General features: G+C 52.1%; 2 protein-coding genes across 7 annotated transcripts in view; one reads left to right on the forward strand and one right to left on the reverse strand.

The window, feature by feature from the left end:
• Nucleotides 1-233: 233 nt before the first annotated feature.
• RAP2B (RAP2B, member of RAS oncogene family) lies at nucleotides 234-4,991 on the reverse strand. The gene has a single exon (XM_071566113.1). The coding sequence runs from the start codon at nucleotides 4,742-4,744 to the stop codon at nucleotides 4,193-4,195; it is 552 nt and encodes a 183-aa protein (XP_071422214.1). The 5' UTR covers nucleotides 4,745-4,991; the 3' UTR covers nucleotides 234-4,192.
• A 195-nt stretch (nucleotides 4,992-5,186) lies between these two features.
• The window catches only part of LOC139676788 (putative per-hexamer repeat protein 5), a 32,245-nt gene continuing 10,988 nt past the window's right edge, over nucleotides 5,187-26,443 (forward strand). For 2 of the 6 annotated variants that reach the window (XM_071566112.1, XM_071566111.1), the window contains exons 1-6: nucleotides 5,533-7,030; nucleotides 14,942-15,068; nucleotides 15,693-15,812; nucleotides 19,644-19,846; nucleotides 20,986-21,073; nucleotides 22,229-22,330. In XM_071566112.1, the coding sequence (XP_071422213.1) occupies nucleotides 5,551-6,507 (957 nt within the window). In that variant the 5' untranslated portion in view covers nucleotides 5,533-5,550 and the 3' untranslated portion in view covers nucleotides 6,508-7,030; nucleotides 14,942-15,068; nucleotides 15,693-15,812; ... (1 more) ...; nucleotides 20,986-21,073; nucleotides 22,229-22,330. Of the gene's footprint in view, nucleotides 5,220-5,532; nucleotides 7,031-12,954; nucleotides 13,007-14,941; nucleotides 15,069-15,692; nucleotides 15,813-19,643; nucleotides 19,847-20,985; nucleotides 21,074-22,228; nucleotides 22,451-26,443 lie in introns of those variants that run through there. The other 4 variants (XR_011698734.1, XR_011698733.1, XM_071566108.1 and 1 more) reach the window with 4 other exon arrangements.

Consider the following 26,443-nt stretch of genomic DNA (forward strand, 5'->3'; position numbering starts at 1 on the left):
TTCCTGCTGGACAAACCTGGAGAGGGGCAGAGCTCCCAACAGCCGCCGAGCTCCAGCCGGTCTCCGTGCACCTCAGGGGAGCTGCCCTTGCCTTCCACAGGAGAACACGTGTGCCACCCCTTCTCACACAAAATTCTGAAAGAACAGGCAAGTTTCTGCATTTTGTCACTCCTGGAGGAAATCTGACCCCAACCAACACCTGCACACAATGAGTACCAAGTGAGGAAGTCATAAAGAGCCAGCTGCCCTTTATTGAAAATGCCCTTTGCACACAACTTGCTTTACATTCTTTTGAGAGAAGCAGAACCACCAGATCCCACAGCCACAGAATTCCACATCAGCTCCAGCACCATCAGCATCAACAAAGCCTGAGCATCATGGTGAGCAGACCCACACTTGTCTTGGGACTGAGGCTGAGAACATGGCACAGTTACAATCACAGACACTGGGATACCAGACACACTTTCTTGCAACAGAACAAGCTTGGATTTTTAAAAATACAATCATTATGTACAGCAAAATGTGTGACCACAAGACCAGCCTTAAACCAAGGCGTTGTTTACACAATTTCTGCACTGTCAGGAAATATTTTGGCTGGGAATGTAATTTTTCTTCCAAAACAATTATATATTTGCAATTCTCACTGTGAAAAGAGCAATATATCACCTCTGTATTGACATGGGTGTAACATATTCCCACAGGGAAAAGGAATAAAAGAGTACCTTTATACTGATACATTTCCCTCACGTGTTGAAGCTAATATAGCTTTCATTACTCAGTCAAGTTAAAGCAGGATGATTTTTTTCAGACTTTTCATAGACAAGGCCTATGTTTAACAAGCACCAAAACACTTCAGAGTATTTGGAAGATCAGACTACTGAGCTCTACACTTTGTACTGTCCCCACCAATCATACAGAACACTGAACACCTAAATACAGCCAGAGCCCTGATCAGACCACGCCACAGCTGCTTAAACACTTCACTGTTTAACAAATACACCTTTGGGGCCAGAACTTCAGTGTAGCACAGCAAGGCCCAGCACAGGGTGGGGCTCAGCAGGCTGCCCTCAGCTGGGCTCAGCAAAGCTGGGCTTGGAGTGTCACTGTGTGCCACCAACACCTGGGTTTGCCTTGTTCCTCTATCTCAGCACAGGCAGTGGGGGAACCAGAGGCACTGGAGACCAGGAGGATCTGCTGTCTCGTGGGGAGGACACAATAAATACCTGCTTTTATCAGCCAGAACAAGCTCTGTCAATGCACTGACGTAGAGCAAGGCCTGTTGGGTGCTAGAAACTGTACATTCCCATTGAATTTAAGGCAAAATTGAACCATGGCAGTGGCTGAGATGTGAATTTATGTCATTTTTTCTAAAATTTCAGGTGTGGAGTTTTGAAGCTGCAGACATGGCGACAGCTGAGCTTCCTGAGCTTTCACTGCAGCACTTGGGTTAAAACAAACCCCTAACCATGAGAGTTACTGCCCTGCTCTCCTACCATGAGAATCCTCTGGCTTCCAGTTCATTTGTAGGAACTTCTGGAAGATAAGCTGCAATGAGGTTTTCAATATTCACTGAAAAATGGGGGCTGGATCAACTTTTCTGTTCTAAGCAGGCAGAGGCAGCAGTGAGGGACCAGCACTGACACTGCCTCCTCCAGCCCTGTCAGCAGAGACAGACACAGCCCCACTGATGGCATCAGAGCAGTCCTTGCTGCAAGGATACATATGAGCTCAGGAGGAGAAACATATTTTCAGGCTGTAACTAAGTCCAAATTTTCAGTAGATACTTAACATTGCTACAAAAAGTGTCCAATTCTGACTAAAGCACAAATTCGAATTCCGTTTCCATCACTGTGAATTTCACTTAGAGAATCAAACACTGCACACTGTTCTTCCAGTGCTGAGGCACAAAGTTTGCACAGAGGAATTAGGGCAGGTAAGTTTTCAATTGGCCTGATTAAAAACCCTTTTACACATCACTGCTCAACCTTTGTTTTTGTGATGTAAGATAACTTCAAGTCTTCTTGGCAGAAAAAAAGGAAAAAAAAGGAGTTGCAGGGTTTGTGTGCAAATCTTTAAAGGGGCAAAGAGAGGAAGATGATGGAGGTAAAACAAGCTCCTTGCATCTTCCAGCTGAGAGGGGGCACAGGTCTCCTCCAACCCCAATCCCTCATCAACCAGCAAACAAATAAAGATATGCTTTATAATTTTAAAGAGTGATAATGCAATGAGATTAAAAGCTTAAATTTCATAAATAACTGACCTTTAGAATTTCACCCCAATAAACCATGTTGTTTGCAGTAAAGAACGTGAGCCTGACCTGCACTAAGGGCACACTACCTTCCTAAAGCTGCCTCTGAGCTCAGCCTTCCTCTGCCAAGCTGGCATCACTCTGGGCCAGGACCTGAGGGGAGGCAAAAACTGCATTAGAAAATGACTCCATGTCAGGTCAAACAGCAATCTTCTGCTTTGCCTTTTTTTTAAACACTGCCCTTAGATAAACCAACCCACCCACCTCTCACTGCTATCGAGATATAAATCAGGATTAACAGCCTGTGTGAAAGTCAGTGTTTCATGTGATACATAACAGTGCACAAAGTTGTTTTCTAAAAAACAGGATTTGTATTAAAATTCTTAAAATGGATAGACATCTCTTCAATGCACGTCTGCAGTTCAAATGCCAGTTGTTAGAATTTTCCTGGTACATCACAACGATGGGATTTCCTTCTTTGCCAGCTGGAGGTACATCCCACGACAAAAATCTAAGGGGAAAAGAACAACAAAAAAGCCCTCCCCCCAAAATCCCAAGGCTAAATTCTTGGAAATTTGAAGTAAATGAAGCCCGAACTCGCAAGACATGGAAATAACAGTAAAAAGGCTCAGATGGAAATAAGAAATAAATTCCACTAACAATAGGCCCTTTTGTCCTGGCTTGCTCGGTGTGATTACTGCAAGGAAACTGTTAAGTAGTTTTTGGAGTAGTAGATAATGGGATTCTGTGGAGCTTTCACAGGTTGGCACCGGCTGGAACAGCTGAGTTTTGAAGGCACTCTGCAGACACAGGGCTGCTGTTGGCCCTGCATCACTCATAGAAGTCTTTGCACTTGAGAGAGCTAGTCATCAAAATCAGTTATTGCCAACCCAAACCCAAAACCCCTCGGCACAAAAAGCACCACGGCTCCCACCCGCCAAAGGAAAAACCAGAACCACAACGAAATCACACACACACGCACGCCTAAAAATTGTGCAGATTTGTAACATTTTCACAGCTGATTTCAAAATAATAATAAAAAAACAAATAAACCCAGGAGACATCCACCACGCTACCACTCTCCTGCAAACTCCCATCCGATACAGCAGGTAAACAAAATAGAGCATTATTCCAGGGCTCTCGGCAGCGCTGCCCGGCGCCCCGTGCCTGGCAGCACCGATCGGGCACAGTCCCAGTTCCATGTGCAATTCTCCGGGCGGGGCGGCCCCGCACGGCCCCGCTTGCATAGAGACCCGGGGGGCGGGCGCGGGGCCGCGGGGTGGGCATCGCCCCCCGGGGATGGGCAGCGCTCCTCGGGGGTGGGCATCGCCCCCCGGGGGTGGGTAGCGCTCCTCGGGGGTGGGCATCGCCCTCCGGGGGTGGGCATCGCTCCTCGGGGGTGTCCCGGGATGTCGGCACCGCTCCCGAGGATGGGCACCGCTCCCCGGGGATGGCCAGCGCTCCCCCGCGGGTGTTCCGGGATGACGGCACCGCTGCCCGGGGCTGTCCCGGGATGTCGGCACCGCTCCCGAGGATGGGCACCGCTCCCCGGGGGTGTCCCGGGATGTGGGCACCGCTCCCCGGGGCTGTCCCGGGGCTGTTCCGGGCTGTGGGCACCGCTCCCCGAGGGTGTCCCGGGATGCGGGCACCGCTCCCCGAGGGTGTCCCGGGATGCGGGCACCGCTCCCCGAGGGTGTCCCGGGATGCGGGCACCGCTCCCCGAGGGTGTCCCGGGATGCGGGCACCGCTCCCCGGGGCTGTCCCGGGGCGGGTTCCCCGCGTGGCTCCGCTCCCCGGGCGGCGGGACCGGCTCCTCCCGCGTCCGGCGCCGACGCCGACAGGAAATATGCCACGACCAAGACTGGACGAAACGTACATGCCGAGAAAAGCCACAGTGCCGAACGCTGCCTGGGTGCCGCCGTGTGTCCCGGGGCCGCCGCCCCCTCAGAGGATGGCGCAGGAGGCGCAGCACGGCTCGTCCCCGTTGGGCTGCGCCGCGTAGTTCATCTGCCTGACGATCTCGGCGAACAGCTCGTCCACCGAGGCTTTGTTTTTGGCCGAGGTCTCCATGAAGGGGCAGCTCCACTCCTCGGCCAGCGCTTTGCCCTCCCCGAAGGAGACCTCGCGCTCGCCCTCCAGGTCCACCTTGTTGCCCACCAGGATCATGGGCACCCGCTCGTACCTCTTGACGCGGATGATCTGGTCCCGCATGGGCTTGATGTCCTGGAAGCTCTGCTGGTTCACCAGGCTGTACACCAGGATGAAGCCCTGCCCGTTCTTGATGTACAGGTCCCGCATGGAGGCGAACTGCTCGGTGCCCGCCGTGTCCAGGATCTCCAGCACGGACGGGGACGAGTCCACCTCGATCTCCTTGCGGTAGAAGTCCTCGATGGTGGGGTCGTACTTCTCGATGAAGGAGCCGGTCACGAACTGCACGGTGAGGGCGGACTTGCCCACGCCGCCCGAGCCCAGCACCACCACCTTGTACTCCCGCATGGCTCCCGCCTCCCTCCGCCGCCTCCCGCTCGGGGCCGCCGCGGCGGGCGGGGCCGGGCCGGGCCGGGCGGAGGGAGGGCCCGGGGGGCGGGCGGCGGCCGCGCCCCGCGGAGCCGCGCCGGGACAGCCCCGACAGCGGGCAGTGCCGAGGAGGAGGAACGGCAGCAGGAGGAGGAGGAACGGCAGCAGGAGGAGGAGGAGGAAGAGCGGGCGGAGCAGAAGCGGCGGGAGGAGGCGGCGCGGCCGCCCCCGGCCCCGGCGGGACGGCACTGCCGCGGCCCATGGCGGCCCGCCCCGGCCCCATTGGCTGAGCCCGGAGGTCCGTGCGCTCCCATTGGCTGCGCTCCGCGTTCCCTGCACGACCATTGGCTGCGGCGCGGCGCCGCCGGCTCCCATTGGCTGTCCAACGGCGGGCGCAGCCGCGCTCGCCCCGCCCCGCGCGCGCGACCCCGCCCGGGAGCCGGGAGGGCTGAGGGTGCGGGGAGCGGGAACGGGCACCGGGAACGGGCACCGGGAACGGGAACGGGCACCGGGAACGGGCACCGGGAACGGGCACCGGGAACGGGCAGCGGGAACGGGCACCGGGATTGGGCACCGGGAGCGGGAACGGGCACCGGGAACGGGCAACGGGAACGGGCACCGGGAATGGGCACCGGGAGCGGGAACGGGCACCGGGAGCGGGCACCGGGAACGGGCACCGGGAACGGGCACCGGGATTGGGCACCGGGAACGGGCACCGGGAACGGGCACCGGGATTGGGCACCGGGAACGGGCACCGGGAACGGGAACGGGCACCGGGAACGGGAATGGGCAACGGGAATGGGAATGGGCAACGGGAATGGGAACGGGCACCGGGAACGGGCACCGGGAACGGGAACGGGCACCGGGAACGGGCACCGGGAACGGGCACCGGGAACGGGCAACGGGAACGGGCACCGGGATTGGGCACCGGGAGCGGGAACGGGCACCGGGAATGGGCACCGGGAGCGGGAACGGGCACCGGGAACGGGCACCGGGAACGGGCACCGGGATTGGGCACCGGGAACGGGCACCGGGAACGGGAATGGGCAACGGGCACCGGGAACGGGAATGGGCAACGGGAGCGGGAACGGGCACCGGGAACGGGAATGGACACCGGGAATGGGAACGGGCACCGGGAACGGGAATGGGCAACGGGAACGGGCACCGGGAATGGGCACCGGGAGCGGGAACGGGCACCGGGAACGGGAATGGACACCGGGAATGGGAACGGGCACCGGGAACGGGAATGGGCAACGGGAATGGGAACGGGCACCGGGAACGGGAATGGGAATGGGCACCGGGAACGGGAATGGACACCGGGAATGGGAACGGGCACCGGGAACGGGAATGGGCAACGGGAATGGGAATGGGCACCGGGAACGGGAATGGGCAACGGGAACGGGAATGGGCAACGGGAATGGGAACGGGCACCGGGAACGGGAATGGGCACCGGGAGCGGGCCGGGGATACCGGGCAACGGGCACCGGGAGTGGGCCGGGGGCACCGGGAATGGGCACCGGGAAGGGCCCTTCGGAGCGGGCCGGGCAGCCGCAGCTCCTCTGCCCCGCGTCCCCCCGCCCGGCGCGCCCCGGCCTCGCTGTCCCCGCCCGCTGTCCCCGCACTGCCTGCGCCGTCACTGGGGCCGGTGCTGTGGCCGCCGCGCCGGGGCCGGGTCCCTGCCCAGCTGGCTCCAGAGGCTGGAGGTGCCCCCTCTCCACCGGGACCGTCCCCGTGGGAAGTGAAGGGCTCGGCTCGCTCGGGAGCCGCTGCCGGGACACCCGTTCCCAGCCCTGCCCGCCGGGCTCGGCACCGCCGTGGCATTGCCCCTTTCGGGGCCATGGGCGCTCCGGGAGCTGCAGCGGGGCCAGGCAGGGCAGAGCCACCGACTGGCCACTGCCACTGCTGGCAGAGGTCGGCCCTGGGGATCGCTGTCAGTCACATTCCTTTGGAGAAAGTGTCCTTAGTTGTTTTGGCACCCTCCAGCCTTTGGTGTTACATCTTAGTTCTTTCCTATTCTCAGTATTAATCCAAGCGGTTGTGGCATGTTGGTCCTTTCTGTCACACCTTCTTGTTTCAAAATCTAGTTTAAATACAGCACTTGGGGAAGACAAAGACTAAAGGATTTGAAATAATTTTGTAAGTAACATTCTCTTATTCCTGAACAGCTTTGAGATTAAATTCTGGAATTATTTTTGCAGCCCTCGTGGTGGGGATTCATCCCCGTGGTCACCTGATGATCCCCTGGGGCTCCTCTGCTGCTGCTGTGTAAGTCTGCAAATAAAACCTGTGCTGAGGAACAAGCATTGTGTTCCAGCAGCCCTGCTGTGGGGTGGGCAACAGTTGGAACAACTTGCTTGCAGACATCTGGTCTCCAGGGCACAGCATTGCCTGTGGCCTGTGCCTGGCAGTGCAGTGCCCTGTGACTGGCAGTAAAGTGCCCTGTGCCTGGCAGAGGAATGCCCTGTGCCTGGCAGAGGAGTGCCCTGTGCCTGGCAGTGCAGTGCCCTGTGCCTGGCAGAGGAGTGCCCTGTGCCTGGCAGAGGAATGCCCTGTGCCTGGCAGTGCAGTGCCCTGTGCCTGGCAGAGGAGTGCCCTGTGCCTGGCAGAGGAATGCCCTGTGCCTGGCAGAGGAATGCCCTGTGCCTGGCAGTGCAGTGCCCTGTGCCTGGCAGAGGAGTGCCCTGTGCCTGGCAGTGCAGTGCCCTGTGCCTGGCAGAGGAGTGCCCTGTGCCTGGCAGAGGAATGCCCTGTGCCTGGCAGTGCAGTGCCCTGTGCCTGGCAGAGGAATGCCCTGTGCCTGGCAGTGCAGTGCCCTGTGCCTGGCAGAGGAGTGCCCTGTGCCTGGCAGAGGGATGCCCTGTGCCTGGCAGTGCAGTGCCCTGTGCCTGGCAGAGGAGTGCCCTGTGCCTGGCAGAGGAATGCCCTGTGCCTGGCAGTGCAGTGCCCTGTGCCTGGCAGAGGAGTGCCCTGTGCCTGGCAGTGCAGTGCCCTGTGCCTGGCAGAGGAATGCCCTGTGCTTGGCAGAGGAGTGCCCTGTGCCTGGCAGTGCAGTGCCCTGTGCCTGGCAGAGGAATGCCCTGTGCTTGGCAGAGGAGTGCCCTGTGCCTGGCAGTGCAGTACCCTGTGCTTGGCAGTGCAGTGCCCTGTGCCTGGCAGAGGAGTGCCCTGTGCCTGGCAGTGCAGTGCCCTGTGCCTGGCAGAGGAATGCCCTGTGCCTGCAGAGGAGTGCCCTGTGCCTGGCAGAGGAATGCCCTGTGCCTGGCAGTGCAGTGCCCTGTGCCTGGCAGAGGAGTGCCCTGTGCCTGGCAGAGGAGTGCCCTGTGCCTGGCAGTGCAGTGCCCTGTGCTTGGCAGAGGAGTGCCCTGTGCCTGGCAGTGCAGTGCCTTGTGCCTGGCAGAGGAGTGCCCTGTGCCTGGCAGAGGAGTGCCCTGTGCCTGGCAGTGCAGTGCCCTGTGCCTGGCAGAGGAGTGCCCTGTGCCTGGCAGAGGAATGCCCTGTGCCTGGCAGTGCAGTGCCCTGTGCCTGGCAGAGGAGTGCCCTGTGCCTGGCAGTGCAGTACCCTGTGCCTGGCAGTGCAGTGCCCTGTGCCTGGCAGAGGAATGCCCTGTGCCTGGCAGTGCAGTACCCTGTGCCTGGCAGTGCAGTGCCCTGTGCCTGACAGTGCAGTGCCCTGTGCCTGGCAGTGCAGTACCCTGTGCCTGGCAGTGCAGTGCCCTGTGCCTGGCAGTGCAGTGCCCTGTGCCTGGCAGAGGAGTGCCCTGTGCCTGGCAGTGCAGTGCCCTGTGCCTGGCAGAGGAGTGCCCTGTGCCTGGCAGTGCAGTACCCTGTGGCTGGCAGTAAAGTGCCCTGTGCCTGGCAGAGGAATGCCCTGTGCCTGGCAGTGCAGTGCCCTGTGCCTGGCAGAGGAATGCCCTGTGACTGGCAGTGCAGTGCCCTGTGCCTGGCAGTGCAGTGCCCTGTGCCTGGCAGAGGAATGCCCTGTGCCTGGCAGTGCAGTGCCCTGTGCCTGGCAGAGGAGTGCCCTGTGCCTGGCAGAGGAGTGCCCTGTGACTGGCAGTAAAGTGCCCTGTGCCTGGCAGAGGAGTGCCCTGTGCCTGGCAGAGGAGTGCCCTGTGCCTGGCAGTGCAGTGCCCTGTGCCTGGCAGAGGAGTGCCCTGTGCCTGGCAGTGCAGTACCCTGTGCTTGGCAGAGGAGTGCCCTGTGCCTGGCAGAGGAGTGCCCTGTGCCTGGCAGTGCAGTGCCCTGTGCCTGGCAGAGGAGTGCCCTGTGCCTGGCAGAGGAGTGCCCTGTGCCTGGCAGTGCAGTGCCCTGTGCCTGGCAGAGGAGTGCCCTGTGCCTGGCAGTGCAGTACCCTGTGCTTGGCAGAGGAGTGCCCTGTGCCTGGCAGTAAAGTGCCCTGTGCCTGGCAGTGCAGTGCCCTGGGTGGGAGCTGCTCTGCCAGGCCCTGCCTGGGTCTCCCAGGGGTACAGGCTTCTCACCTACAAACCCTGTGGGCTGCAGCTGCTCCCGAGCTGGCACAGATGCTGTGCGGGTGAGCCTGGCATTGATAGGTATTTTATCTCCCCTGGCATCGCGAGGGCCAGGCTTTGGTCCTCTCCCTGCCTGCTCCCCAACAGCCCTTACCTTGGGACAAACCTGTGGGTGCTGTTTTTCCCAGAGCAGGACTGCAGTTCCTGGAAAAACTGAAAAAACCCTCTGTGAGTACTTGAAACCTCCAGTTCCATGAGTGAGTTGTCTCTCAATGTCTGCTCAGCCCATCCATAGATTTTGGCTTTGCAAACTAAATAACTGAGCCCACTTGGAAACTTTTAAGGCACTTCCCCCCCTCTTCCTGTCATTCCTTTGGTCCTCCATCCGATTCTCCCTCCCTGCAGTGCTCTGGAAGCAGAGCTACCCTGTCACCCAGCTTGCTGTGAGCCAGCCAGGCCTGGCAAGGTGCCCTTTCAAACCAGCTGTAGCAGGTGCTGGAAGGCTGCAGCATCACTGCAGAAATGTTCTTATTTCTTGTTCTGCTGTGCTCAGCTTTGGGAACAATGTGGGTTTCCTCTCCTCCTTCATCTCTGTAGCAAACCCACGTCTGAATTACCCATGTTGCCCTTTCTCCCAAGATGCCAGTTGCCAATTTCATAAAGACCAGACTGTAATGTTGGTTTAAATCCAGTCTATTCAATCCCAACTCACTGCTGGATTGTGGTGTAGGTTGTTTTTTCAGTGACAGAATAAAACTGCTCTCTATTTTTTTATTCTCCACTATGCTATTAATTGCTGATATTTCTGAAGAAGGGAATGTATCATGTTCAAAGTAACAAATGATCTTTACACTGTTGAGTTTAAATATGGAATATTATTTCTCAAGTCCCAGTGCTCTACTACATATATTAATTTAATCTCTTGTTAGCAGCCAGCTCTAGGTAATTAGTCTGCAGTGCAAAGGAGTCTGTGGGAAGTAAGTAAAAGCATCAAGTCTAGTTTTGTTAAAAATAAATTTCCTGTGCATGGCTACAGACCACTGAGGAATCTGCATGTTGGAAAAGCTGAACATCCCTGGCTGAGGGTTTAGACATTGAAGTTAAATAAAACATGAGAGTATTCAGCACATAATGTTTGAATTACAAAACACACATTATATTGGGTTGTTGTGCTTCTTGAATGGCACAGTGGTTTAGATTCTCAGGAATAAATTAATATTATCCTGAAAAAAGCTCTGGTTGTGCAGCTTTAAGGCCTGACAATGCAGCAGTCTGGGCAACATACCATCATTAGAGTTGGCTATATTAATTTGATTTTAAAAATGATCAAACCCATTTTAAAATTAATTTCAGGATGATTTAATACTATCCTAAAAATGTTAAAATAAAAATCACCTGAAAAGTATAGATTTAGTCACCAAACAGTTCACCATAAAATATTTACATGTATAACCAGCTTTTACTGCACTGAGTAACCTTTTCTGCTCAGTAAAACTGCTCATACCAGCCAAGGGTATTTCTGTGCATCATTAGAAATATGGGCTCAGTATCTGCTGCTCTTGGAGTTATTTGTCTGTGCCAGTAAAGGAGTGGGTTTGGGGTGGGGTTTTTAATGTATTGTACTTATTATAGGCAAAGACTAAACAAGTGTAGTTAAGAACAGGAACAGATACAATATCTAAAATTTCAGTACCCTGAAAAATTGGCCTGTGTCTGATGACAAAAAGATGTAATGCTCTAAAAATAAGCAAAGATTTTTTGATGCCACTGAAGGGACCTGCAAACCAGCTCTTTGGTGCTTCTTTGGAGAGGCATGGCCAGAGACCCAGAGCTGTGGGGTCAGTGTCAGCACAGGGATGTGGCACCCCCTGAGCCCTGACTGAGGAGCTTCTTTGGAACGAGGGTTTTCCAGACAAACTGGGCCACACCTGAAGAACAGAAAGGGCTGAGAGGAGTGGCCTGAGTTTCCAGGTACATCCTGCACAGGGTTTGCTGCTGAATCTTGCAAGGCCTGAGCTCTGTAAATGAAACACAGCTACACTCTAGGAAATGCAAGGCTGAGTAAAAGAGACACTTTGAAAACATGCTCAGAATTAGGTGAGTGAAGGTGCTTGTGTCTGAAATGTGAAGCTGCAGCTCTCCGGGGGGAAGAGCTGATGCCTTTCAGTCAGAGTTTCTCTGGCTCTTGTGAGTGACTACACATTGAAATAATTATTAATACATGGGAAGCTCTTGTGGCTCTGAAAGAGACTTCTGAGCTCACAGTGCTCTGCCAGGTACTCGCTAGGCAGGGTCATAATTGAATTTTAAGTCTACAAATCACACTAAATGTTGTATTTTGATTTCTCAGCATTGGTGCTGAGAAAATCCTGAGGGCAGTCAGGGCTGAGGATACTGCACACAGTCATTTCACTCCTGAGGTCAGCAGTGTTCCCTGATGTAACAGACATACCTTACCATTCACTTAGGATTGAATTATTTAACTGGTTCATAATCCAATATAAAACTGTTAAAGTCAGAATCATTTGGGGAAGAGATGCTGTTCTGTCACTGCCATACTGTCAGTGTGTGACAATTCATGTTGGCAGCAAACCTAAAAGTAAAAGGAGAATAATTACTGAGGGAAACTAAGATGAAATAACCTCAGAGGGTTCAGAGAACAGAATTGCACCAAGTGTTCTCTGGCATTGGACAAATCTGGATAAATTTTCAATATTTCTCATTTTGAATGCATGAAATTGAAAAGGGTTTCTGGGCCTGAAATAGTTTTTAGTGCAGTGGTATGCAAAGTCTTTATTCTGGATTTAGTGGCAGGATGATTTAGGTTAATTTAGGGTTCCTCTGGGGGGCTGAGGAAGGAGATGATGACACAAAACACCCAGCATCCAACAGCATTTCAATAGAATATTTAACTTGTCTGCACCTTGAGTTATTCTTGATTATTCCATATGTGAATACCCATCTGCAACAAGACTGCCTGGTGTGTGTTTATCTTAATCCACTGGCATTAGGATTTCTCATCCCAGAATCAGAGTGTGCACATATGGAGTGAAATGAGATAGTCAGCCCGGGTAATTCCATGGACAGGTTTCATTGTAAGTGAAACTGTTCCATCTGCTCAGCCCCAGACAGTCAGAGAGGAGCTGCTGCCACAGATTGCAGGTGAGTCAGGCCTGAGCTGGGGCTGTGACGGGGCTGTTTGCAGCGGGCTGAGCTGGTTCCTGCCCTGACTCAGCCGGTGCAGCGTCTCCCTCCTGCCAGCGCCTTCCGGAGCAGGAGCTGCTTTGTGCAGAGTCATCCCTGACCTCCTGCCAGGGAAGGGCAGCTCCACTGGGACTTTCCTCTGCCAAAACATCCTCAAGTGCAAAATACCCGAGTTTGGCTTTTTTAAAGAAATAACCACAGCTGCTGGTGGGTGTAAATAACGTACGGAGAAAAAAAACAAAGAAAAAACTGGCACATACACAGAAGAATAAATGCATTATTTCCATCAAAAGTACTGCCAGAGATCTTATCGCTATTGCAAAAGTAGCCTGTGCTGCCAGAACTTATCACTTATCATCTGCCTTGAATTGGTGTCATAATGCCACTTTATTTTTCTTTATAAAGAACACGTTCAATGGCGTGTTTGTATCCCATTCCTAGATACGATGTTTGTAGTCAAAATATGCATAATTGTCAAAGTTCAGATCTATATCTGTGTTCTTTATTTGTTGTCAGTCCCCTTCTGTTGGCCCCAGGAGCAGTTTACCTGAAAGGTGAAGGATTTTAGGTAAGCTCACAGAACTGAGAGAGCACTTATCTGTTATGTGTGCAGCACTCCAGTTGTTGTAGGTGTGGTGAAACAACTTTTGGAACCATAAATGTAACCTTGATAGCACTTGCTTGGAAACAGGGCTATTGTATGGTAATGAAACTGGTATAATCAGCCTGGAGTGAAACTGGTGACTAATTCAAAAAACAAACTTCCTGTCTGCAGCAAAAGCCCTTCTATAGGAAAATGCCTGTTCTTCTCTGTCCCATGGCATTGTGTCACACTGCAGCATTAACTCTGCTGGCACAGCAGACACTTACCATTTGGAGTTTTCACTCTTCACTTTCTTCAATTCCTCAGTCTCCTGACCAGGAGCAAAGAGCTTTTCCTGACAGAATCTCCTGTCATTACAGTGAGAACTGAGTGCTTCCAGCTGGGATCTCACTGTGTTTTGTGAGCTGGGAGAGTTTCAGAGGTCCCAAAGAGGCAGAAATTGGTGTTGCAGTTCTCCAGGTTATGAACTTCTCCTCTGTGTGAGGACTCACTGTAACAATCTGTCCCTGGCCTTGGATTCGTGGTGTAAAACTGGGGTGTGAGTATTGGTAGGGTATTGAGGTCTGGAGAATTTTCCCTAAGCAATAATGGGAGAAACACCTTCTTATTACAAACATTGCGAGTGCATCTGTGGAAGGAGACCTCCTAGATAAAACCAGAGCTGTAGTCCATTCCTCTTTCCCTGCCTGTAATTCCCAGGAATGTTATGGAGTGATAGATGAATCCAGCAAACCAGTGGGTCTGTAGCCTTTGTGTAGATAATGTGGAACTGGTGTGAGAAAGGGCCCCTGGATGGCAGAACAAAAAGAACCTGATGCCTCTTTGTGTCAGAAAAAGAGAAATAAAAATACTTGTTCCATTTATTAGCAAAAACTTGTGATTTGAACATGATTAAAACATATGAAAGGTTTTGGGTTTTAGGGGTGTTTGTATTTTTCAATGGACAGCATGGAATTTCCCCCCAGAATGCCATTTAATCAAAATACCTACTGGCTTAGCAGGTGTCTCCAGGTTTAAAAAGTGTCACACGGTAACCAATGAACAGTCAAAGCTTTAAAACCAAATAAATATGCAAAATAGCCAGCAAGACCTTTTGCCTGCTTTTGGCTTTGTGTTGGTGGTAAGAGCTGTGCAAGAGAAAGCTGCCACACAAGCAAGTTTGCTCTTTGTCCAAATCTTCCCCATGTGATTTTTTTTTTCAGGACTGGACTTGCAGAAGCTCACAAAAATTAACCTGTTTTTAGGCTCTTGGTCCAAACTCATGAAATATTTACAGTGTGGCCCACAAGGGAGCTGAGCCTCTCCAGGGCTCATGTAGGCAGGCAAACCACAGATCCCTCAGCCTCACCCTGCTGAGCCCTTGAGACTGGAGAAAAGAAAAGAAAGGAGGCAGGAGGAACTGCCCTTCCTTTCCTAACACCCAGCAGGTAGCAGGGTCAGCACACCCCGTGGGCCGGGTGGGCAATGGCAGTGCCAGCTCTGGCAGCCTTGGTGGTGATCATGGCACACCAGGGAAGGCCTGGCAGAGCAACTTCACTCTCCAGTCAGCTGGGAAGGACATGTGACACCAGATTTTGGGAATGATGGCATTGTTTCAGTTCGGGGCCGTGGGCTGTGTTCAGTAGTGCACAGAACAGCTCCTGATATACCCAGCAGAGTTCTGCTGCTGCTGCATCTTGAGTCGTTCAAAGCATTCAGGTGTAAATACTGATTGTTCTCTAAGTGTCTGTAGACTTGAGTATTTTGAAGTAATTTGGTAGTAAAAATAACAGCAAAGTAGATAAGGATTTTTTGATATGCTCAAGTAAGGCTCAGACTGATGTCACTTGTTTGCAGGCTCAATAACCTTCAAGTCCCTTGCAGTGCTCACAATGCCTTGTCTTCTGATTGCTTTACAAGGGTGCTGCTGTGGCTGTTTTCTCTGCCTGGTCAAGGCTGGAGGGATCATTGTGGCTGACCACTGATTGTGTCACCAGGCAAAGCACCTTTTCATCATCCAGGCCTTCAGCTGCTGGGCCAGATTAAGGTAAAGTGGGAGCAAACTGAGTCTTGCAACACCTGCCCCTGCAGATAACCCAGCCCAGCCCAGCTCAGCTCAGCCCCGGGTCAGTCAGGCACAAACAGCTGCTGGTGCACTGACAGATGAGCTCTGGGGGTGAGCAGATAAGACCCAGTGATGCTGATACCTCTTGATCTGTGAGCCTTGTTCGATATTGTCAGCAGGGCAGTCAGCAGTGCTGCTGTGGCCTCCAGCCCCTGGGGTGTGTGTGAAGGCTGGCTGTCCTCATGGCCTGTCAGGACACAGCCTGCTCCCCTGGGGCTGAGCCCTGCAGGCTCCTCACCCCACTGGGAAACCTCCTGCTCTGAGCTCCTGCACAACTGCAGCAAGGAGTAGGAGATAACAGCCACTGAGTGCAGATGTATTTCTATTTCTACGTACTTTATTTTGTCATAAATAGTTCCAGTAAGAGGACACCAGTCCATCAGTGCAACAGCCTCTGCTGGTGGCACTGAACGGCTCGAAGTGCCCCAGTAAAACACAGCCCAAACCAGTCCTGTCGTGACAAATGTCTGATCATGTACCAGAAAAAACAGAGTGAAAAATACTTGAGACATGAATTGACTCTGTGTGTGCTCCATCACTTCCCAGGGCTGAGGGACCCCCAGCAGGCTCAGAGATCCCACAGGGCTTCACCAGGTGCATTGTGACTGACCTGGCAATCATGGCTGCAGGAAAGCAGAGTGATGTGGAATCAGGAGCTGATCCATAGTAAGTGGGGAAAAAACACAAATTACTTTATTTATGAGAAGCATATTCCCCCAACAGAGTTGAATTCAACTTGTTTGTCCCACTTGCAAACAGCCAATGAGCCCCCTGGTCTGAGGATCTGTTCCAATTAATCCTGCTAATGCTGCTGTTCATTTTGTTCTTGATTGCTCAGGCAGAGGTGAACTTTGACACTCTCTCAGTAAGAGACAGATGTGGCATTTTAACATTCTTAACAAAATCAAATGTCAAGATGGCCAGAGAGTTCCAGTTTTCCTCTGTCCCTCAGGGGTTTTGCCTGGTTTCCCCCCTCCAGCCTGCCTTCCTTGCCAGCAGATCCTTTTGGGTAATGGTGAACTAAAAGTTTAAACTTGATGCACCATTCCAGATGGCATCCAGGCACAATGTCTGTCAGAATCCAGTTTATCAAAATCACTGAAAATTCCAATTCTGTTTTCCAGAGTGCTGACAGCAAACTTGATAGCAGTGGCAAATTTTGGGTTTGCACTCTAATTTTCAAGGCATTAATACAAATATAAGCTGCAATACAAAGCTCTAGTATGTCTTACAGTTTCGTGGCAAAGTATTGACACATCAGAAGCTTTTCAAAAGGTTATTTATCTTCTAGATGCTTTCCCAGACTGTTTAATGAAGCGTTGTGGTGTTCAGCCTGGTTTGTGGGCACTGAAGTGACTGACTAATGCAAATACATATCTAAGAGTCGGGTTTGATTTCAGTGGTAACAAGTGCCTTGTAACCTGTCTTTGTTCAGTAAACAACATATTTCATAGTTTACATCAGGTTGAATCCTTCTGCAAATATAAACAAATGCATTAATGGAACAAGAAAGTAAACTCTGGAGGACATTCATGGCTGCAGTGACTAATCAATTGCAAAGTTTTTTATTGTTGACTATTCCAATTAAAGCACCCAGCCCTGTAGTGCATAGCATCTAAAGAAAGAACAGTTTGGGGTCTGCACAGCCTGGAGAAGTGTTTGGAGAAGGTTTGGGATCTCCTGATTGCTGGGATTTGGAAGAAATATGCTGTGTCATGGCCTCAGTCTGCACTGTCATTGCTTAAATAATGTCATTGCTTTTAAAACTCCTTTAGTCTTCCTGATGACAGATTCTCAAACAAAAACATTCTCCTTATCCAGGAAGTATTGCTGGGGCAGGCAGGCAAACAAGGGCTAACAAAGACAGGAATTTCCCTCTGGGTTCACTGGAAGCAGAAGTGACTGTGATGCCTTTGCTGGTCTGGGCACTTCCCTCTGGCTGGGGAGAGGCTCTGGAGTTTGGGGAAGGGCCTGGGTGGGATGAGGCTCTGGAGTTTGGGGAAGGGGCTGGGTGGGATGAGGCTCCTCCTGTGGGGATGGGGAAGGGGCTGGGTGGGATGAGGCTCCTCCTGTGGGGATGGGGAAGGGGCTGGGTGGGATGAGGCTCCTCCTGTGGGGATGGGGAAGGGGCTGGGTGGGATGAGGCTCTGGAGTTTGGGGAAGGGGCTGGGTGGGATGAGGCTCCTCCTGTGGGGATGGGGAAGGGGCTGGGTGGGATGAGGCTCTGGAGTTCGGGGAAGGGGCTGGGTGGGATGAGGCTCCTCCTGTGGGGATGGGGAAGGGACTGGGTGCTGTACCCGGCCTGGCCGTCCCAGGTGGCTGGGTCAGGTTGGCAGCAGAGTGGCACAGGGAGCGCAGTGCCCGGATTGTGCCGTTCCTGCTCCGTGCCAGACTCTCACCCGTGTCAGTACCTGGTCTGCACATAAATACCAGCCGAAAGGTGAGTCACACCTGCTGAGTGGGACTGAAAGCCTTCCTGGCAGCTCCAGGGAGTGGAGGGAAGGGGAGAGCACTGAATAGCTGGCACATTTTACAAGGTGTGGTGCTGACTCAGGGTAGCAGCAGCCAAATCTGACAATTTTCCTGACCAAAAACCAGAATTAACCAGTAACCACCACACCACAACCCCATGGCTTAAACCGCCCCGAGTGGCCCTCAGCCATGCCAGGGGTAACACCGGGCTCCAAACCCAACATCTGTCCTGGGGAGGACACAGCTGGGAGCTGCAGGGCTGGGACCCACCACAGCCACGCAGGCAGCTCTGGAGCAGGAAGGGACACCGTGGGGTGACAGCACACTGGTGAAGGTGTCCCATGGCTTTGGATGGCACCAGTTGTGAAAAATGAGTAAAAGTTACCCAAAACATTAAAAACCTCTAATAAGTGATAGTGTTCCTGTGTGTTGTAGCAGTCCCATGAGTCTGCAAACAGACAGGCTGTGTTCTTAAGACAGTTACTTCACTGTTAAAATAACATATTGGTAGCAAAAGTACAGTTTCAAAGTAAAGTTTAGTGCAGATAAAGACCAAACCAGCATTCCTACTCCTACTTACCGTATGGAAAACCACTGACTGTTACAGCTCTGCCAATAACTGAGCTCACAGCACAATGAAACTCTGTAAATAGTATTTAAGCGTTGACAGTATTTAAACATTTAACTCACCGAGCCTGGTGTAAATGCACTTTCTCAACATTAGGAAATTTATTGCTTAATTAATGTTTTATGGCAGTTTGCATATGTAAAGCACTATATATGAATGCTGAGTATGATTCAATTGTCAGTATTTGAACATGAATTACATTTCACACAGGGTTTGGGAGAAGAAATTCCATAACATTAGGCAAAATGGCTTATGCATTCCCAGTAATTTTACATAAAATCTATTCATAGTGCCCATTGACTAGAAACAATATATGGGATTCTTTTAGCTGAACTGCTTAATTCAGCAGAGAACCACTGCTGCTTCACAGTTCATGGAGGAGAATTTAAGGGAGCAGCTGAGGCATCCAGTTGGATTCGACTAATGACAAAGGAACGTTTCAGAGGACAGAGGGGACACTGTCCACTGTGCTGAGGCACAGGCTGAGAGTGGAAGTGACCACTCTGAGCTGAGCCCTCAGACCAGAGCTGGGCCTGCCCTGAGGGCTGATCCTGCCCCCCCAGAGCTCACCCTGCCCCATAGAGCTGATCCTGCCCCAGAGCTGGGTCTGCCCTGAGAGCTGATCCTGCCCTGAGATCTGATGCTGCCCCATAGATCTGATCCTGCTCCCCAGAGCTGATCCTGCCCCAGAGCTGATCCTGCCCCATAGATCTGATCCTGCTCCCCAGAGCTGATCCTGCCCCAAGCCAACCCCACCACGGGGGTAACAGAGGCATGAGGAGGTCTCAGACACAGCCAGGCCTGAGCAGTCCTGCCAGATCCGAACTGTCACAGTAATTTTTTCTGACATTCCATCAAAGTGAGACAGTGCTTTTAGCTTCTGGGTTTGTTTTTCTTTCCTGTTTTTGATAATATCAGAGTCCTTAGGGCCTGGTACTGGAGGGCCATTGTGGACTATAGCCTTAGCACAGCAATTACCAGTGAAAAACGGGTGATTGTGATGAAATAATTGCCTGATGGTGTCTCAAACTGATTCATGCAGAAATTTCTAGCAACAGAAATTTTCTCTGTGCTGTTATTTTATGAAATAGTGTTAATAGTCACCCAAATAGCACAATACTTCTATAAGTAATTTTTTTCTCCGTGCTGAGTATCTCACAAGTCAGTGCAGTGCTCTGAGTGTTTGTCTCCAGAAGGTGACAGTTTAAGCTCAAGGAGGAAATGATTACAATACACACAGTAAAAGAATGGGCTCTCCTTGTCCATTGTTTTGGACAACATCCATGAGATCTCATTCAGAGGGGTGTAAAACCAGCCCCAAGGACTCCTGGTACTGATTATTTCCTGAAGAATGAATTTTCTTTTTTCCTTTCCTATTTTATGCTTCCTTGGGGCAGATCCCCTGCAGATCTCTTGGAGCTCTGAAGGAGATGGCCAGACCCCCCTGTGTGACCAAAACCCCCCTCTCAGCATGGTGTGCCTGGAGAGAATCCCCCTGTGGGGGACCAGCAGCCTCAGCTGCTGTTCTTACACCTTCAATTTGAGGAAGAGAGGTCTGAGACTCAAAAGGCTTTGTCCTGCTATCAGCTCATCTGCAGAGGTAATGAGAGGGTGTCCCAACACACTGTGCCTTTCCTGGATGGTTTTATCAAATGCCAGATACCCTAAATGCTGGTGGAGCTCAGGGATGCAGGGGCTGTTAATGGGATTAGATCACTGGTTCAGGACTATGTCAGAACCCTGTAATCTGATCCACGTGCTGTCAGTGGGCTTTGGTGGGGAGATCCCATCTCTCTCCTGCAGACCCTGCTGCAGCAGTGGGACATGGGCCTACAAACACTGGGATTTAGTCACTGGGTTTGATCCCATCTCTCTCCTGCAGATCCCACTGCAGGCAGTGGGACACAGGCCAACGACCACTGGGATTTAGTCACTGGGTTTGATCCCTTCTCTCTGTTAGATTATTTTATCTGTTATTTATTTATTTCTATGTGTAACTCATATAATTCTCTATTTAATAGAGTACCTCTATTCCATATTAAAAATGCACCTAAAATTTTGGATTCTGTATATCTTTTGCTATTCTGTTCCTGGGAAGAGCAGGCGTTCCCCATCCCTGCCTGTTCCCTGAGGATTCCATGCCCTGAGCCCACGCCCCCAGCTCAGCCCACGGCCGAGCCAGCTGCCTCCTCCCACAAATCCTCTTTTTATTTTCTTTCTTTCTTAGGTTTTCTGTTCCTCATAAATTGTTATTCTAGTTTCCAGCTCTTCCTAAATGACTTGCAGAAGCAGTGACAGGTTGCAATTTTCAATGCACTTAGCTGTTTTTTGTGAATAATCCTGTTTGACAGGCTTTCCTGCCCTCCCTCCCTGTCATTAGGCTGCAGCTCTGGCTACAGAGGAGCAGAGAAGTGGTTTGGTTGGGGGCACAAAGGAGAGAGGGGGAGATTTCAGCTGCTGCAGCCAAAGCAGAAACAACAGAACTGGTGTATGAAATCCAGCTGAAAAGCAGTTTAATTTTTTAGATACCATGAATATCTATTAATTAATGCTTGGACTGACATTGCAGTATTGTATTTGACTAACTTGGTCTGTGCAAAGTTGTAATTTTATTCATATAGTTTTTAACAATGATCTGTTAGCTATTATGAATCTCTTTTTTGCTAATGCTTATATTAATGCTTTCCAGTAGCATAAAATATGGAATCTAATCAATTTTAATTGTGTTTCTTCCTGAAGGGAATGAAAGGCTGACCTGAAGTGAGTGGTTGGAAGCTGAGCTCAGCCTGCCCCTGCCCTGCCTGGTCATGGGTTGGGCTGTGCAGAGGTGAGGGCACAGCACCTGCCCCAGGGCTTGGGCCACCCTCCTCCACCTGCACTTGCCCAGCACTGCCCAGGAGTCCAGCAAAGCTGGCTGTGCAAATATGTCCCCTTCACACTCACCAAAATGCCTTTGGGGGACTCCATTAGTGGGGCACAGTGGAGACAAGCCAGGACAGAGGGCAGGGTTGGGGCAGGATGCAGGTGGGATGCTCAGCCCCTTGCTGAGCTGCTGCTGCCTTGTGCCTGGTGCCTCTGTGTGCTGAAATCAATGTCATGGGATCTGGGACAGGGAAGCCTTCCCTGGTGAATAAGGGATACCAGGATATTCCTGGGCTGGTACAGGCCTGGGCTCACCAGGCCTTCTTGGGGGCTGTGGATCTGGCACAGGTCTCTGCATTTCCACTGCTGCTGTAGGTGGCTGCAGCACAGAGTGGAGTGAATGAGTACTATGTAAGTAGTTTATGTGTTGCACACATATTCAGTGGATAGAAAAGGTGCCCAACAAACCCAGCCTGCCTGTGTGGAGCATTAGTCCACATGTGCCTAGAGATATGTTAGTTATCATGTCAGTCAGCAGCCAGCCATGGAATCATGAGCAGGCAGCAATGCAGGATGGCCAGGGACACACAGCCACCCCCAGCACGTCACCCATCCTGGGGGAGAGCTGAAGGGTGGGTAGAAACACAGTCACAGACTGGTTTGTGTTGGAAGGGACCATAAAGCTCATCTCTTTCCAACCCCCTGCCATGGGCAGGGACACCTTCCCCAGCCCAGGTTGCTCCAAGCCCTGTCCAGCCTGGCCTGGGACACTTCCAGGGATGGGGCAGCCACAGCTGCTCTGAGCACCTGTGCCAGGGCCTGCCCACCCTCACAGGGAAGGACTTCTCTCTTATGCATCTTCCCTAAATTGGTGGGACAATCCAAGCTCGCCCTGACTGTGCCCTGAGCTGTGGGATACACCCAAAGCAGCAGCCAAATATTTGCCTAAGAGGTGTAGCACCAAACACCCCTCTCTGAGCCTGGCACAGGCACAGCCTCGTGGCTGTTCCCCTTGTTCACTGGGGCTGGGTCAGATCTAGCCAGGACCAATGTGAGCAGGAGTCTGTGGGTGCACAGCTCTGCAGACATGAATTTACACCTGGATCCATCCCTTTTACAGGCTCAGAGGAGATGCTGATGTGAGAAACCAGATCACCAGGGTCCCTCATTTCTCACCTATGGTGAGAAGGAATGAGCTTTGGGCAGGTGATGCTCCAGCCTGGTGAGTGATGTCTCTGCTGAATTGTTCTGGGAGTGCCACAGTTAACAGGGATGAACCCACATATTTGGATGTGATAGCATTATGGGAAGCAGCTATTTCAGTAAAACCTCACTTTTTCACTGGGAATTCTTGCATATATCCTGTTTTCAATGTTGATTCACCATACAGTTGGGCTCTCAAGGCCAAGCCCATCAGGGTACATGAACTCTTTCTTCCTTAGGCCCACACTTGTTTCTTTCTCTCCTTTTCACACCTTAAAACCCCTCAGGGAAATGTGCCTCACAAAGGCCTGCAGTGCCCAGAGCCTCTGCCAGTGCTGTCACTGGCTGTGAGGACACTTTGGGGAGCAGTGGCAAAGAGGGCTGTGGTTTGCAAGCACAGCGGCCAAGCTTCCTGGTGGGACATGTCCCAGGCACTTCTTCCCTCCCAGCTCAGGCTGTGGCCAGGGAGGGATGTGCCTTGGGATGCTCGTGGCACCCCGAGGGTCAGGGCCCTCAGCTGGGCACAGGGACCTTCACTGAGCATGGCACAGCAGGGCTGGGCCCTGGAGCCAGGGAGCTCCAGCAGCCCCAGCCATGTGTCAGCAAGATCACACTGCTCAGGAGAGCTCTTGTTTGGGCTGTGGCTTTTTTCTTGAACTTTGCTTCCTAGATTAAGCCCCTGCCCTTCCAGAGGCACTGCCAAGTACCTGTCAGCTTATTGCCACCTCCATTGTGCCAGTGGCCTTCCCAAGCCAAATGAATGTTGTCTTGTCCACGTAGGTGTTTTTGACAGTGATTTCAAAGAGGCTGCAATGAACATGATGAATGCTGTAACAGCAGCTGTTGGCTTTAGCCTGGCTGAATGATCCACTGTCTGTATTTGTGCTGTTGTGTCCCTCCATGTTGAAGCAGTCTGGGAAAATTAATTTATTTTGCTTCTTATTGATTAGGTTAAATTGTTTTCGCTTACCCTGTGCTCTGGAAAATATGTAAACCTGGTTATTTTGAGAAGCTAATGGGATTTTTCAAATTGTAGCAGACACATCTATTGCTGTGGTGTTTAAGGATGATTTGCCTCACACCCAGTTGTCCAAGTGATGGATGCACACGGCACATACACTTGGAGATGTTTATTATTCTGCAGGACAGAGGGAAATAGAAAATAACCTCCTGTTGCCTTTTAATTTCTCATTTCCTGCTTGTGACAGCAGATGCCATTTGGCTGCTCCAGGAGAGATAAATGGGTGGGACAGGTTCTGCACTCCACCAAGGAGCAGAGCTTTGTTCATTAGAGCAGCTCCAAACGGAACAATAATCATTAGGAAAACAAGCCAGAGGAACTTTCTAAAGCAAGGAATAAATGCAGATTATTTCTTCCAAATGCATAAAGGCTCCAAAGCCACCTAATGTGGCACTAATTGATTCAATTCCCACAGGGTGCTGCTGAGCAGACAGGTTTATCCTTGTGCTTCAACCCAGAGGCTTGGGAACAAAGTGGATAAAAGCTCTGGCCGTTCTCCTCAGGTGCAGCTGTGGTTTAACAGCAATGTGGGGCTGGTCTGCCCCAGTACATCTGACTTTGTGTGTGGAAGTTCATTCCTCACCCACTATTTACATTTCATCTATACTTAATTTCCTTTGAAAAATAGGTTTATTTTCAGTTTTCCTGGATTTGTTAAATGCCTGAGGTTCAATTAAGGGCAAAACATCAAGTCTAGACTCTGTGAGAATTCAGCTCCAGGATGGTACAAACATCACACGATAGAATCAGTGAGATGGCAGAGCTGGGAGAGCAGGAGCCACTCTTGGGGCAGGCAGAGGCTGGGAGGGAGCAGTGGGAGCAGAGAGACCAGGAATCCCAGTGGAAGCAGCCCACTGCTGCTGGGGATGCTGGTGAGATGAGTGAGGAACAGGACCCAGCAGGTCTCAGTGCTGTGAGTCCATCCACTGGGCACCTACTCCTGGGTTTCTCAAACCCCTCCTGCAGCTCCCTTTCTCCCACACTCTTCTCCTGACCACTGGCCCCTGGGACAGAGCAGGGCAGGGCAGGACAGCACTGGGAAATGTCACAGATCCCAAATGCTGGGCTGCCTGGGATGGACATCCTTTGGGACCAGGATGTCACCAGCGGTGACACCTGGAGAAATCCACACCACCTTTAACCCCCAACGTGGGTGCAAAGTAACCTTGTACCCCTGCTGTCAGACAGCTCCAAGGCAACAAGGCACAGCAGAACAAGCTGCACTGTATCCAGGGATGCCATGGAATCATAGAATGTTTTGAGCTGGAAGGGACCCACGAGGCTCATCAGTCCCATCTCCTGGAATACCTGTTGGATGCCCCAGTGCTGGGGGTAACTGGTGTGGTGCTCTGTGGCAGGGCACATGAACAGCCTTCCTGCAGTATTTGTGTTTATTTTATACATTCCTGCCTTTCTTTAATTTAGGCTGACTCTGGAATTGGTTTCAGATTCAGTTATATTTAAAAATTAAAAGAACAAGACCCCACAAACCAGCTATTGCTCCCCAGTCAGAACTGGAAGTTGGGGAATAAAAAATGAAGGTCTGGTTTTAAACAGCATTCAACACTCTGAACTGAAGAGCTTATCCTGTTTGCTTTAACAGAAAGATCATTACAGTAATTGGATTACAGCCTGCAAACACCTATAAGGACAACATGAGTGTGCTGGTTTCAGGTTTCTCTGGGCTGGCAGGCAGGTGTGATTTAGGATCCAGTGGCTCCATAGTGGCACACTGGGATGAGAGTGACCAGCCAAGATAAACCATCATGGAACAGTTTCCTGAGAATCAGAGGGAGACTCAGCCCCTTCTGGGTTTGTAAATCTGAGTTTTTCCTGCAGGAGCTGCTGCAGGCAGGGAGGAAGGTGCTGAGCAGTGCAGCAGTTTATGATACACAGAAGGTCAGAGCAGAAAATTTCAGGGATTTCTTCTGGGTTTGGAGTCCTTGAGAGTAAACTTACAGTCTACAGTGAGTAAAGTCTGTGAAATGCAAACCAAGATACCTGGGATAGCACAGAAAAAGTAATAAACCAAGTGATTATTGGAAGTTAAAGAACACAGTGTTAGATGCCTTTTACTGCAGACAGGAGCACCAACAACCCACACTCTGTGTGATGGGGGGGCTGGCTCAGCCCTGTTCCATCCTGCAAGATGGGATGAATCACATCCTTGGCCAGGAGGTGACTTACCATCACCACGGAGAAAATGCAGATTTGAATCAGCAACAAATCCTCGAAGTTCTGAGCAATCAATTGAAAAGACACAGAAATCCAAAGAATAACCAAATCACAGACTGGTTTGTGTTGGAAGGGACCATAAGGCTCATCTCGTTCCACTCCCTGCCATGGGCAGGGACACCTCCCACCAGCCCAGAGTGCTCCAAGCCCTGTCCAACCTGGCCTGGGACACTCCCAGGGCTGGGGCAGCCACAGCTTCTCTGGGCACCTGTGCCAGGGCCTGCCCACCCTCCCAGCCAGGAATTCCTTCCCAATATCCCATCCAACCCCGCCCTGTGGCAGTGGGAAGCCATTCCCTTAGTCCTGTCCCTCCAGGCCCTTGTCCCAAGTCCCTCTCCAGCTCTCTTGGAGACTCCTCAGGCACTGGAAAGGGCTCTCAGGTCTCCCTGGAACCCTCTTTTCTCCTGATACCTCCTGCGCTTGGGTGGCTCAGGGAGGGGCAGAGTCACGCTCTGGCTGTCCCTATTACACTGTCCCCAGCCCCACTGTCCCCATTACACTGTCCCCAGCCCCACTGTCCCCATTGCACTGTCCCCAGCCCCACTGTCCCCATTGCACTGTCCCCAGCCCCACTCTCCCTGTCCTACCGTGCGAAGGCCCCCACGAGCAGCCCCCAAAGGAGCACTCCCCACTCCAGCAGCCCCCAAAGGAGCACTCCCCACTCCAGCAGCCCCACGCGTGCCGCTCCTCTCGCCCCTCTCCGCCGGTTCCCCCGGTTTATCTCGGCCGGGAAGGAGGTTGCAGACGCCGCGGGCGCCACCTGGTGCTGCCGGGGCACCCCGAGGGAGCGGGCGGGGACGCGCCACGCGCGTGTTTTGCGGGATAAATCCGTGTAAAGCGGTTCCCGCTTCCCCCGGGCCACCTGCATCGCCCCAC

This window comes from Pithys albifrons, chromosome 11 (genome assembly GCF_047495875.1).
Source record: "Pithys albifrons albifrons isolate INPA30051 chromosome 11, PitAlb_v1, whole genome shotgun sequence".
In the NCBI taxonomy this organism is placed as follows: Eukaryota; Metazoa; Chordata; class Aves; order Passeriformes; family Thamnophilidae; genus Pithys; species Pithys albifrons.